Source organism: Branchiostoma floridae, chromosome 12 (assembly GCF_000003815.2).
Source record: "Branchiostoma floridae strain S238N-H82 chromosome 12, Bfl_VNyyK, whole genome shotgun sequence".
Taxonomy (NCBI): domain Eukaryota; kingdom Metazoa; phylum Chordata; class Leptocardii; order Amphioxiformes; family Branchiostomatidae; genus Branchiostoma; species Branchiostoma floridae.
In genome coordinates, this window is record NC_049990.1 from 11,008,067 (window position 1) to 11,023,570 (window position 15,504).

At 38.4% G+C, this 15,504-nt stretch overlaps 1 protein-coding gene across 1 annotated transcript; it reads left to right on the forward strand.

The window, feature by feature from the left end:
* Nucleotides 1-11,923: 11,923 nt before the first annotated feature.
* Nucleotides 11,924-15,095, forward strand: LOC118428284 (divergent protein kinase domain 1C-like). Its single transcript, XM_035838303.1, has 3 exons — nt 11,924-12,270; nt 13,005-13,868; nt 14,307-15,095. Exons 1-3 carry the CDS (start codon nt 12,112-12,114, stop codon nt 14,526-14,528), a joined length of 1,245 nt encoding a protein of 414 aa, XP_035694196.1. The 5' UTR covers nt 11,924-12,111; the 3' UTR covers nt 14,529-15,095.
* Nucleotides 15,096-15,504: the final 409 nt, after the last annotated feature.

The window sequence follows — 15,504 nt, forward strand, 5'->3', positions numbered from 1 at the left end:
GCACCATACGGGTCTCGAAAGGCTTACTTAAAGGTCAACATTTACGTGAAAATCCACCTGTTCATTTTTAAGCCAAAATCAATTAAAGTAATGCAGAATATACCAGGGAGGTATAACACCCGTACATGTGCTTTACTCGTAACTGTGGATACACTCTGCAGTTAGTAAACACGATTGTATATTGTCTATTTGCCTTTGAGCTGCTTGATTTGCATCCTGTTACTACTACTTAGCAACCCTCCAAAACAAACGTACTGTTTACATGGCATAGTCGTTCAGACACCTTCTTTCTTCTTCTTCATATTATTATCATAATGGGCGTTAACTTTAATCGTGGTGTCGAGAGAATCATTTTTTTTTGTTTCAATACCGCTAGCATAATTATAAGATTTTTTTACTTTTTCATTGCTTTGCATTTTAAAGATACACCGTACAATAGCATAGTTAATTAGGTAACTCTGATGTTTTCCAAGAATTTAAGAATATTTTCAAGTACATTTCAGTACGTGTAAGAACTACAACACTTTGTTCAAAGCGTTTGCTAATTCAATATGTAGAATAATTGTTTACTAAGATGTGGTATTAGATGAAAAGACCATGAAACAACTCAAAGGGCAGTGTTTCACGAGTCAGAAAACGTGCTAACAGAAGTAAACCAGGATTGGTACTTCAGACGCACGGGGTGGTTTTGAAATATCATTTGATCTTTGATGAAATTAGACCTCAAAAGGCTAAAAACAATAAAATGGAATACCAAAAAACTTTGTAAGTATCTAAGATCGTGTCTGTGAGAGTTGATCAAAGAAAATTTTATATGATCTGTTAGATTTAGCGACCAACCAGAGTTACTAGTACCAACATTGGATTGATGTGTTCAGAAACTCGTATTTTCAAAGAGTTATCATAGAGTGCAATTTGTATCACCAAGCAGAGTAGCTGCACCTTTGTTGGGTAGTTTTTTTGTTGTCAATTATCTATTAACAAAATGAGAAGAATTTTGTTACGAATAACAGGATGTTTCTGTCATTATTAATAATTTTGGTCACTGTTGACAGGATGTTCTTGTCATACTATTGAAAGGATTTTCCTGTCATTAAGAATTTGTCCATTTCCTGTCGATAAGAAATGTTTGTCACTGTTGACAGGAAGTTCTTGTATCACGAATTTCTGCCACTACTTACAATGTGTTATTGTCGAATACGATTTTTTGCACTGTTAGCAGAATAGTCCTTAGACAATTACTAAAAATTATCTTGCCAATACTGAGGATATAGTCCCATAAAACTATCCATAAATAAGACTTATTTAAATTCCTGAGCAAAAATGATTATCTAGATTGATGAAAAAACTTAATGTTGTATATTTGCAATTACTAGATATAGGCGAGCACTCCACTCACTGAGGCAAATCACCGATGTTGGTATTTACTGGATCCAAGGTATTCTTGTGATTCCTGTTGACTTTATTTGCCATGCACCATAGACAGAATGCTCCTTTCACTATCAACGTTTCTAAAATACAATTCTCTTTCTCGGTCGTATATGATAGAAACGCATGGTCAGACATTGTTAATGGCTTGTTCAGACATTGTTAATGGCACCTCATATGCGAATGAATTGAACTGAACTATGCTACTGGTAACGTTAATTTTTTTCCAGTAAAATGTTACCATGTATAGTCGAGGTCTCAGTAACTAAGTACAACCCTCAGGGTCTTTCGTTTACCTTTACTTAGACTAAATATGCCAAGCTTTAAAAACACTTACCGCGCACTGTATCGATGAACGGTCCTTCTGCAATGTGGTTTCTCACTATTCCAACTGTAACTCTTCTACGATCTACCGCTGCTGCAATATTACTTGCCAAATGATAAGTGATGATACAATATGAAACTACAAACACTGGAGGCACGAAAACAACATTTGCTGCTGAGTTTATACAGTCTATTCACCTTCGATGTTTACAAAGATGTGATCGAGTTCACTAAGGTGAGTGTCTTTGTAACTGGCCGAAAATAGCAACCACGTTGAGAGGCTAAGTAAGTAAATCGACATGGCATTAAACACGTGTCAATTAAGTGTACAGCTTGAATGGCAAAGGTGCGGTTTGGGCAATTGCATCTAGATTCACCAAATGCGCATTGTACATGTATATTTTTCTATAATCTATAAATACACACTTACCATATTAGAAAACAGAACACAGCTCGTAGTTGCCGTGTTTTATAAATAGTCTCAGCACATGCGATCATTATTACATCCGATGTAATATTATACTTAGAGAACATTTAAAATCATAAACAGACTATGACTAATTCTCTTCGCCAAGAAGAGTATGTTTTAGGTTATTCCATGGAATGTTGGGTCTTTATGTAGGTCAACAGCATATAACTCGAGAAATTGTGGATCGAACTTTGTGATTTTCGGTAGGTGTGTAGCGGTTGTCGAATGGAATGCTAAGTTCGAAAACGGTTTACCTGGCGTTTTCCTACGGTACTGCAGTGAACTTTGTATTTCTGTGCGTTTGTTTGCGAACAGCATAACTCGGGACGCAGATGGGGCATCTTCACCATATTTGGCAGGTATCTTACCTACTGTGCTGTAGCGGGCTTTGTATGTAAGTGTACATGTGTTTGTCTGTATACAAGATAACTCGAGATGTTGCGGATGGATTTCCATGATATTTAGTAGATGGGTAGGGGTGGCAAAAAGGAAGGTCAAGTTCAATAATGACTCTCCTAGCGGCGAGGTGCGGTTCTGCAGCGGTGCTTTTAAAGTTGGAGATCAAATTTTCTGCAAATGCCAGGTTCATGACTTTAAAGTGGTTGATAGGTCTTGGGGCAAGAAATAAGTGGTCTATGTTTGGGACCCCTAGCGGCTTGTTTCGAACTGAAGGAGTCAAATTTGTTGCAGATTTTAAAACTGAATAACTCAGGAAAGGGTCGACGGATCGTTAAGATATTTGGTATGTAGATGCATTGAGTGATGATCTATATGTTGAAATGATAATTATGTGCTTATTTGCATAATTAATTAAGAAAGTTCACAAGCCCCATGCAGTTCAGGGTAAGATGTAATTTTGAGGACACTACCTAGATTGTATGTTACGAAAATAAACACCCTTAGAAATGCAGGTTAAGTAAATACCCAAGACACGGTTATGTTTTCAGTTGTGCCATGGTGCAGAGGCTATGGTGTGGGTCTGTATGTATGTCACCATCCAGCCAGCATAACTTGAGGGGTGGGGACTTGAGAAGCACCTGTTGTGGAAAGGAAGGTCAAGTTCGCAAATTGTTTACCTGCTATTTTCCTACTCGACTGTTGTGGACAACAATACCAGAGGGTAGCCTGACTAAAATCGCACTCCTAGCGGCCGGCCCTATAGTATTGCCGCCGCGAGGGGGTCATTAACCCCAGTCAGCGAGAGATTGCGTAAACACAGGCTAACCCGAGGGTATTTGGGATGGATAAAATGGAATTTTCAACTGCTACAAACGCACGTTCACGCTGTCGTTTTCTTCGTGGGGTAGGTGCTCTTAAGTAATCCATGAATGAGACCTAATAGTCTTGAATAAAGGCATGATTATTTGGCGAAGAGATGTGTTCGTGGAACTTTCGTTGTTCAAATATTTCCAAAAACTGCATGCTTCTATTAATGTATTTTTGACTTTCATGTCGGCTAAAATGTAAATTTTTCTATATTTCAGCGTATGAGGAATTCATAATCGTGCATTATTCCATTAACATTTCAACTGTTTATATTGCTGTTTATCTGCTCTGTAAAAATCTCAGTTGTTCTTGCTATAGTGTAGGTACATAATGATGGCTTAGAAAAGGAAAAGAAAAAGCTTAAGGAAGAAAGAAAGAGAAAGAAAGCAAGGGAGGAAGGAAGGAAAGAAGGTAAGCAGGGAAGAAAGGAAGGAAAGAGAAAGAAAGAAAGGTAGGAAGGATGGGAGGAAGCAAGGAAGGAAGAAAAAGGAAGCTTACCGCTTTATTTTTTTTATTATAAGATAACCATTTTGATATTTGTACAAATTGTTATATGATCTTATATGCTCTCCCATGGAGGGGGAATATGATAAAGTAAGGCAAGGAAAAACACTAATAGTTATACGGCTTTGTATCATAGTTAAGTACCATCCGGGTAAGATAAATCTTAACGTCCAATATTTTGTGGTAAAATGTGTTTTTAAGTATTATCAAATGCGACAGAGGCTCTTCGTCAAAGCTTCAGGTCACGCATGTATAAGCTTTAGATATGACAGGTTTTCTGATCGCACATCAGGAACACCAACCACTGTGTGCCTATCAAACTGGCGTGTTACGCACAAGACTAGTCGAAGCTGCTGCGCACAACAGAGCACCTTGTTTGTCAATGGTGGATATTTCTGGATATTTGACGTCACTGCATCATCTAGTTTAGGCAACAGCAAGTAAATGTTATGGATGACATGCTCATCAATTTTCGCCTGATTTTAGATGAAAGAAAAAAAACAAGAATTTTTTTTACTCTTCGGGGATAATCAGATAGACCAAAATAGGCAAACATGTGTTGTAGCATAAAATGGATTTTCTAATAAAGTCTCAAAGTCTCAAAGTCTCAAATCATACTTGAAAAGTGACATTAGGGAGGTAGCCATGACTGTAGTTGCAGAAGTGAAACTTGTTGGATAGTTGTAAAAGTGCCACCAATATGGAAGCCATGCATGTAGTTGCCAGCTTGGCAAGTGATACCAATGTACCATCCTAGTATAATTTTTTCTACACTAGTTCACTTCTTTAATACAGGAATGAATCCCTTGTCAGTTGTGATGCCACGTTTTGTTGCTTCCTGTTACGACGTCTATGGTGTCTATTTTGAAAATTTAGCAATTTTCCCCCATCATTTTCCCCATCTCATTTAACACTGCATAGGATGCCATCCATAACATTTACTTGCTGTGGCCTTACTGTTTAGAAAGACGCCAGTGTCTACAAGAGATACAGATACAGGGAACACTCAATAAAGCCAATCTCACAGTTTTGTCTATATAATATTATAATATAGTATTCTGTATGAAAACGTGTATAAAGAGCACGTTACATCAAAATTCCTCCTTCATTAAACATTCGTCAACGGGCAAGTTGCACAAGATAGACAGCACAAAGACAAGTTCCATGTATCGTGAATAATAAAAAGCTCATCAAACGAATGGTTGTAGTGATAGCTCTCAGTACAGATATTTTCAGCAAATGTTAATTGGTATTTTCGTCTCTAGGATTGACAATCAGCAATCAAACAAATTCAGTTGCTGCAAGAATGCCTAATTATCTCCATTGAACACTATAGCCAGTTTCTCCAAGAATAGATTGGGATTGCATTCAAAACTATATTAACTTCTATGCAATGCTATTAATTCGAAATAGTTCTTGTGTGCAGTATATGCAAGGACTCGTTCCAGGCATTACAAGAGGGTTGGCGTTTTGATATTTCAATACAATAGCGCCGTGTGACAATATGCAATAACGATGTGTCCTTTGGAAAGGCACTTCACATTAATTTCCTCACTTCATTTGATCCAGGAAAAACATTAGTACCTAGCTTCGGCTAGGGAATTTTCCCGAATAGAATGTTACATGGAGGTCCCGTACTTACTTAAGGTGGTATCTCGCTGCACTTGGGGCACCCATGCGGCACTGTGGGGTTTGTAGATGAAAGAGATTGAAATTGCGTATACATGCATGACATTGCGTATACTAACGTCAGTACATGTACTTTTAAATTGTACAATCATTGCCATGGAAAAATACACGCATTTACCTGAGTGCCAACAGTAATTTTAACAATTTACACATTCAACCATTTCTTTCCATCTAAGTGCCATGATCTTATAGTCTGTGCTAGTTTGCAAAAATAGTCAACATCTACAGCAATATTCCTAGAAATATTACATTGCCTCCTGACTTTTCATGGAAAAGCTCTCTGTAATTCCCTCAGAATGATGTTACAAATTATGCCTTTTGGGGTAAGACACGAGATCAAAGAGTTGCCAGGGCTTAGTGTTTGTTGATGAAGTCATATATCTAGGCTAACTTCAATTGTTATCCTAAGGGTAGTCATTTTGATTTGAAAGTACAAAGATGTCTTTTACGTCCAGATATGCCTATAAGAGGTGACTAACTAAAACGTCAATCCAGCTATTTATTTATCTCGCTTGTCATTTTTGAAGAAACTCATTCAGTTTAGGCAACATTTTTGCACAAGTCAGTCTTTCCGTTGCTTTTCTCCTTGTCGTCTTTTTCATCCGGTAAGTCAATGATGACAGTACTTGTCTTGTCCGAAGATTGGACACCAGACATCTCAATCTCTTCTTGGCGAACCTTCTTGGCTTCTTCTGTTAAAAGGCAAGGACGGTGACATGGTGCTTATATCATATAACACAATAATAACAGATTGATACAAACTAAATGATTCAAATATCAAAAATAAAACCGAAAGGACTGGACCCTCTTTTAAAGAAAGTCAAATTTCTTGTTCAAGAGAGAAGAATTACTGTGGCTGAAATGTTATTTTTATCTGCACTAAAATATCTGATAACCTGAGTGGCTCATGATCAATGCATTCTACAGTTTTTTCTACAGTTTTGCAAGACAGCCAATTATCAAGCAGAATAACATATTATATCTATCATATGTGATACTAATGATATGTATTTTTTTTATTTTCTCCGGCTCAAATGCCAAAAATGGCTCAACTTCTTGTTTCAAAATACAAATACTTCGCTAGCCATACAATGAGACAAGCATACGAACGAGGTACGTGTTTACTTACCGAGACATGTCTTGATTATGAGATAATAAACAGCGGCGAGCATTTGCAGAATCACTACGCTGTATAAGACAATCTGTAGCAAAACCTTGGAAAAATAACAACAAAAATTGATTATATTACAACCACTAGAAACAACAAGCTTGTAAAAACGTTTTAATTTAGACCATGGTTAATTTCATCATTTAAACCCAATCAAAGTCCCCGTTAAGTCGACATTCTACGAGTTCATTCCATCTCAAGAGTAGGAGAAAGTAAGATGCATACGGTACACTTGACTTTGTACCTACATATATCTTGCCATATTTTCAAACACATCGGGTTACTTAGGTAAGGCCATTCGTTACCAAATATATACCTAACTGTGTATTTTATACAATCATATCTTTTCCATGTTTGAGTCAATGTAAGTGAAAACCTCTCTCTAAATGATAGAGAAAATTGGAGCTGTTAACGTTAGAAAATAACGACTACTATAAGAGAGGAGTAGAATTTATGCTATGTAGCTTTAGTGCTCACATTTTAGTCTACTCACGTTTAACGCATCCATGCTGAGACCGGCCGCAGCAGCCGCTCGCGTTAAGTGTCCTTTACAAACAAATACGATGTGTGTAGATCTCGCAAAGTCTCGCGAGAACACCCAGGTCTCGAAAAACGTCGCTTACAGTCTTCTTCCTGCAAACATACTAATGAGTACTTTGCTTTAAAGTACAGTGTATTTTACCAACAACACAAACAACATATTACTTATGAGTGAGTAATATAAGGATAACGCTAGCCCAAACTCTACCTCGCTAGATCGCGAGAACACGCAGATCTCCCAGAACGTCGCTTACAGTCTTCTTCCTGCAAACATACTAATGAGTACTTTGCTTTAAAGTACAGTGCATTTTACCAACAACACAAACAACATATTACTTATGAGTGGGTAATATAAGGATAACGCTAGCCCAAACTCTAACTCGCTAGATCGCGAGAACACGCAGATCTCTCAGAACGTCGCTTAGAGTCTTCTTTCTGCAAACATACTAATGAGTGCTTTGCTAAAAAAAATACATTGCATTGTACCAACAATACAAAAAACACGTTACTTGTGAGTGAGTAATATAAGGATAACGCTAGCCCAAACTCTACCTCGCTAAGTATCGCGAAAACACACAGATCTCCCAGAACGTCGCTTAGAGTCTTCTTCCTGCAAACATACTAAGGCCACAGCAAGTAAATTCTATGGATGACATCCTCTGCAGAGACTTCAAAAACAATGAGATAGGGCGAAAAAAACAAGCTGGGTAAAAAAAAACAAGATAGATGGCTAGATTTTCGAAATGCACCATAAACGTTGTAACAAGAGTTGAAGTGACAAAACAAGGTGGCACTGACAACAAATCATTCATTCCTGTATTCGGAAAGTGTAGTAAAAGTGACACTAGTGTGCTAGACTGGTATTACTTACCATGTTGGCAACTACTAGTACACTCATGGCTTCCATAGTGGTGCCACTTTTACAACTATCCAGCTGATTTTACTTTTAAAACCACATTCATGGCTACCTCGCTAATGCCACATCTACAAGTACAATCACCATTATAGGCAACAACACAACACACTTTCCCATTTTGGTACTTGTTTATTTGTTTATTTCTCGTCATGTTGACCATCTCCGGAGAAGAAAAAAAAATTCTTGTTTTTTTTTTTTTTTCAAATCAGGCGAAAATTAAATGCCCGCGCTGATGTTATCCATAGAATTTAGTTGCTGTGGCCAAATGAGTACTTTGCTATGAAATACATTGCATTGTAACAACAGTGAGAAATATGATGATAAGGCTATCCCAGACTCTACGTATACGTCCTTGTCAAGAAGGTTAACCCGGCGTATATGTCCTTGGTATGTCCTTGGTAACCAGCCTTGTCAGTTCATCGAACAATTCGTAATCAACTCCGAATGCATGTTGTTGAAGAGGTTCATCAGTCACGTATGTATACAGTTACTACCAATTTTCTTCTAAATGTCATTCTCCGTGACTAAGATGTGCTGTTAGACATCGAAAATTTTGAGGTGTGTACCTAATTCACATGTAAAACAGTCACTGGTGGAAGAAAATTGGTAGTAACTTATCCTAATGCATGCTATTGAAACTTAAAAGGCATTTCACCTGAGGATATGTGTAGTGATATTTGATATGATGTGATTACCGAAGAGAGGAAAAATGGCCTTCGGCCTAAACCAGCAGTAATTGCTTTGAATCTCCTATATTGAAGTGATGCGTATATGGAATTACACGTTTTTATCTAAAGAGAAAAATGCTCTGCATTCTTAAGTCTCTTGGCTTGCATTTGAAGCCTAGCAGATTACCCTGGTTTCATGAGTACTGTAAAAATATACCGTCTAAAATAATGGCTCTCGTCCACGAGGATAAAACATAAGCCTGTGCTTATGGTGAAAGTCGGCGCATACTAGTAAAAAGCGTTTGATCATACCAACATTGCCCCCAGCAATCACCTACATGTAGGCCACCATAGGAAACTTAAAAAAAATAGTAAAATAAAGTTGATGGTATTTTTAAATATGGCTAAATGTGAACATTTGATATCAATAAGAAAGCTAGCTAAGCAGTCTACCGAGTTAATTTTTATAACGTGCTAAAATCTGCAGCTTAGATGATTTATTCTATAGTGTTATTTTTACGAAATTCAGCAGTAATTGGAATTTTACTACCCTCCAGAAGGATAGGTGGGTGAGAGTCACCGCACAAATAGCAAGAACACATCGCGCTTATCGAAAAGAGTAAGTCCTGGTGTACTTGCCGGTGTGAATGGATCAAATAAAACTGTCTGGCTATGCAGCTTGTACTATTCAGTACGAAATTGCCCTGATACGCCATGAGGCGGTTTACCTGGTATGTACTACAAACCCACAACCAAATAAGATGTAAAATAGCAGTGCGCAAATGGGTGACGTCCTTGGTGCTGAATCAACATACCTACAAGTGGTTGATTTTCTATTCATTATTACCATGCCTACATTGTGTTTTTTCTTCATGTTCTTGCTTTATGTTACCCTATGTCTACAAAAGTACATGTGTATGTTTAAGAGAGAGTGTGTTTTTAAAGATATTTTAAAGAAATTTCAGCAGATCATGTACTAAGCACACAAGAGTCATTGTGAGTACAGCCTTTGTATCAGTAATGTATCTTACTTGCAAGCATTATTTATTTGCACCGAGCTACGTACACTTACACCCGCTCACCAATCTTATGTTTATACTGTACAAGCATAATACATGTACAATACATGTGCAATTTCAATTACTCACAGTTTTTCTTTAACCGATGACTTGTTCCTTTGCGCCTTCACCGCTAACTGTAGGATATGTCGTCTTCTGAGAAACGGTCTTAGTTTCTTAAGAAGCCGCAAGGTACGTGTATTATTTCTATATTATTATAAACCATAACTAATGTATTGTACACGAATATAACTATCGGTGTTGTATGACCTTTTCGTCAGCTCAGGTTGACTAGGATATGATTAAGGATGGTGTTTCTCCGGCGAGTATGATGACCTGAAAACAACAACCATGCCTAACGAATAACAAAACGAATAACAAAATGCATTATACATGATTGTACAGATTACCAGCGTGCGTGTGACAAGGACCTAACGCTTCATATATGGCAATAGTTAATTTATCAAAGGGCCGTACAAATTGATAATAATTGATACGTCTATTGATAATAATTGTCTTTCTTGGCGTTTGGCTTACTGACGCCATATCGGAATAACGTTAACGTTCACGTCAGTACGTGCGTCATTGAACTTTGAACATCATTGACTGAACTAAGAAATATTGATTCATTTACCCATCCCTTTCAAGGAGGTTGAAATTTGCAAACACCATTTCATATGATTATTTTACTAAGCGGGAGATGTGATGCCTTATATATGGCTTATAATTGATTAATCACAGTCATTACACTAAACGGTACACTTAAAGGCTTTTCTCTGTTGTCTGCATAACATAATTGTAAAGCCGCCTTTATATATAACAGCCTAAGTTAATGCTTGTACATGCAGGTATGTGTTTAAGTCTCAGACAAAGCTTACCTTTGTTTCTTACAGTATGTTACGTTCACACATTCGAATTGGTACTATACTTAATTAGGCCTCCATTCACTAGAAGGTAATCGCCCTGCACCCTTGAGGCTCGGTGCGACCTAAATTGGATGTGTGTGACTCTTGGCCGGCATAACAGAAATATCATGCAAATATATTTTATGTGTGACTGAAAATAAAGTTTGTAAACATAGCATAAAATGACGTTTTTTTTTGCATGTGCGAAATTCGTTGAGCTCTCCATCAAAAAGTATTCGTTTCCAGCTAGTTCTCCGCCCTAGACTATTAAAGCCGGATGATTCAATCCCCTTTGAGTCAAGTAGATGCTCAGCGACTGAAAACTGTTATTAGTGTCTGCAAAATCGAAAGCTTTTTTTTTACTCTATTCAAGATGTAAAACATTGTTTAAGCTATTTCGAAGTCAGCTTCGACTGAAATCTATGGTGTTACTTACGTTTAACAAAATTTTGATGAAACTCAGGCGAATATTGTTTTTAAAATTTGGTAGTAATTGTCCTGAGTGTCCTATTAAGAAGAAGCACACACACACACGCACGCACGCACGCGCACACACACACACACACACACACACACACACACACACACACACACACACACACACACACACACACACACACACACACACACACATACATACACACAACACAACACAACACACACACAAACGCTACGAAAATATAACCTTCTTGGCGAAGGTAATAATCTGGCCAAATATGCGTGTGCATGATTGTGAATGTCGCGCTATGTTTTGTCTACTTGCGATTCTTGGCCATACCACATGGAACAAATGGGGCAAGGGAATGATATAGTTGATATCTAAGAAATCTGAAGGGGGCTATCAGAAATACTTAAATGATGATATCCAAAAAAATCTTTATCAAATTTCTTAGATTTATGTGATATAATGATGCTACAATTAATACTTAAAACTTTACAGGTATCTAAAATCTACCTATATAATCTAATGGTATAGCCCAACATAGTTTGTCAGTTTGGCATGAAGTTTTGACAGGTCCCGTACTGTTTTCGTCTATAACACGATGTGAAGAGACGTTCTTAAGTTTTCCGTACAAAGCTAAACGTTCCATCTGTCTACTAGGTCTACTATTGAAAATTTTGGAGCCCCAAAACTGACTCCGTGGCCATAAGAACTGGTCACTCGCCGAGAAGATCATGGTATGCATGGCGCGATCGCGAACCCGGAAGCGACTGTGCAAGCTAGTTCTTGCCGGACTTTCGATTCTCCTCCTTCTCTCGTGTTTATTTGTGAGGAGGAAGGTGAAAGCACGCCGATGTACAGATCAGGAGTCAAGGGCTACACTAAGGACACTGGTATGGTGCTCTATGCAACTTATACTTAACCTTTGGTGTATATTTACATACAGTGAAAGGGGGGAGGGGGGCACTAAGTAGTACAGTTTTGCTCAGACAGTGTTTACAAATGTCGTTCACATTAATCCAATTCGATCTAACGTTACGATTCTGAGGCGAATGTAAAGTATGATCAGGAACTTTGTTGCATTCTCTTAAAGTAACAGTTGTGTAACCTTCGGTTCCCACAGCTACTTATATTATAATGTGGTTTAAGATAAATTATTGGTTGAGTGATGTGAAAAGAACTTTCATGTTAGTTAAGACAAGGAGGTTGAAAAAGAATTTAACCTCCTTGGATAAGACATGCAAGGCGGTTAACATTATATGTCTTGATAACGTTAGCCTCCGTGAGGCATGCAGCCCTTATTTTCTAAAATATGATGATCATGGCCAAGAAACATCTGCTGCCAAGATATAAGTATGAAAGCTTAGTATAATAGTAAGTGTGACAGTAGCAAATTCTGTATCATATACTAGGGGAAAATGTCAGATGCTTTGGCCCTTTACCAATTTAGCTTATGGCTAATCTGACAAACTTGCCCAAACACCCTACTAGCCATCTTGGCCAAACACTGTGACCCTAAACTCAACCCTAACCATGGCCTAGTTGACCAAGTGCTGAATTGTCCTGATCTGTCTTAAAAGTATGAAGCTACTTTAAGAGGGAACTATTTGTTCTTTCATTTCTATAGTGTGAAGAGTACACCAGGAACAAGGTTACAGGGAACCTATGCCCAGATTTGTGCACCACACATTCAATCATCTACAGACAATGCCTCAACTACAGAAAAGGGAAGAAGGTCATGCTTGCCGAGTGGAACACGCACAAAGTCATACTGAAATCCAAATACGATCGCCTACAGGACTACAACTCAATCGTATCCAGATACATGAACGATGTAGGTAAGATGGTCACTTCACCACCAGATATGGCAACTTTTCTAACCATGGTTAAGCATCAGCTACGAACAATGTTTGAAATAGATACACCAGACATATCTGTTGTAGAAACTCTCCAAAAGATGTGTCCATGGAAAAAAGGGAAGACGCTGAATCAAGTGACTATGGAGAGCCTGTGGGCACTTTTACAGCAAGATGAGTACCTCATGATGCAGTATTTCCAAGGAAACGAGCATTTTCCAAAGATTTATGGATCTTGCGGACATTTTTATGTCATGGAGTATACCCCTCCTGGTGACACCCTGAGCCCATCGTTGTTCAACTTCAAAACAGGAAGAGAACTTGTATCCTCAACAGACTGGGACAGCCGTGCTAAAGTTGCTCTTAGCTTCCTCACATTCTTAGAAGACTTGAATACTTTTCACACTGAACCACTTCATCTGTGTGACGTAAAGCAGGACAACTACGGCGTGTCCGCGGACTTGACTATACAAGCGATAGACGTAGACATGGCATTCTTTGAGATGAAAATGCGGGGAATTCTCGGACAGGAAAACTGCACGAAAAACGAGGACTGTGAGTTTTTTGACTGTCTGTCTACGTGTGACTTACAACGCAAGAGATGTTCAAAACACAGGTCAAACAACAATTTGCAGGTGAGTTCATAGTGTAACCATTCTTGTTATCATTATCATTCAATTGCTCTATTTTCAGATGTATGACTTTTAGGGACTAATACTAGCATTCATAGCACATGTGCTATTAAAAAAAACCTGTATATCCTACATTGAAGAATGTTTAGAAGGGTCCTACTATATCCAAGCAGATGGGAAGAGTGAGTAATTCTTTGGTTATTCTTCTGTTTTGTTTCTCTCTCTCCCAATTATCTTCCTTTGACCTATTAAGTTAGAAATGAGATTCTACCTATTGATACATCTGTATTGATCTGCAATCAAATGTATGGTGTTTCATTTGACCCCCCAAACATGACATATGCACTATGCTATCTTTTTTCCTGCTCAACAGAGCCCCCTGTTGATTTATTTTAGTACTGCACCCTTCAAATCATTCTTTGATATTTCATCTTCTTCCAGGCTATATGCAAGAAGATATTTGTGGGGTACAATGGACTTCCTTTCGGCGGTTTGTTACGCTCTCCTCCTGCGGCCATTTCAGATCGCCTGGACAACGCCCTCCAGGAATGCGTGAAACCGTCAGATAACTACGGCCAATCACAGAAGGCATCTTCGGAGACACTAGAAATGATCAGGGACCTTCTTCAAGAATCACTACATAGTAATGCACCTAGCAGATAGCACACAGTGTTAAGATGGATTGTTTGTGCAAGAAAAAAGTGTTGATGGAGGACTATTATCATCATTCCTTGTCTTGGTGGGTGGGTATTCTCTCTTTGCAGCCAGGGGCTGAATTGCTTGGAGCTTACAACAGGCGGGGATAAATTCCAAGGCAGTGTCTGGAGCGAGCTGCTATTCAGTGCTAATTCAGGGGACCTCAATGCGACAGTAATTGCCCTAGGTGTGATTGCATAGGACTGTAGGGTTTGAATCACTCACACCGGGATGGACCTCTACTCTTTTTTATAAGTGTGGTGAATTCTACAACATGCTCGAGGTGTGGCTCTCTTCAAACACAGAACCTTTCCAAGGGACGACCCTAACACAAGTGAGGTTCCCGAATATAGTGATGAAAGTCATGTTAAGTGTCTTGCCCAAGCCTAGGGCACAAGGTGGTGCCGTGCTGTTCATGTAATCATTGTAAAACTAGTAGTTGGAGTGATATCTAAAACAGGTATTGTATATATATATATGACTGGACATATCTGGCTGCAATTTGAGGATTTTTTTCAGCTTCTCAATGATATATTTTTATTTGAATACATTTTATACAATATTTGTGGTATATGGATTTTAACCCCAAATATGGTTTGATACATATAGAATACAACACGGTGTATTCCGTATCAACCGAGGTACCAGCCCGACCGAGGGTCGGATCGCACAAAGGCCGAAGGCCGGAGGGTGATCCGCCCCGCGGAAGGGCTGGAGGGCTGGGACCGATACAACTTTAGAGCCCGGGCCGTACGGAAAGTTATTACCCGGTCCGGAACAACCGTATCGAACGTTTTTGCGTCACAGGTATGACTTAAAGTATAGATTTGGACAGACCTGATTACTTAACCCCCAGTATTGTTGGACTAAAGTACTGTTTTTTTAGCATGTCTGTCTTTCTATGTACATGTGTGTTTTCCAACTTATAAAATACAGGAATATG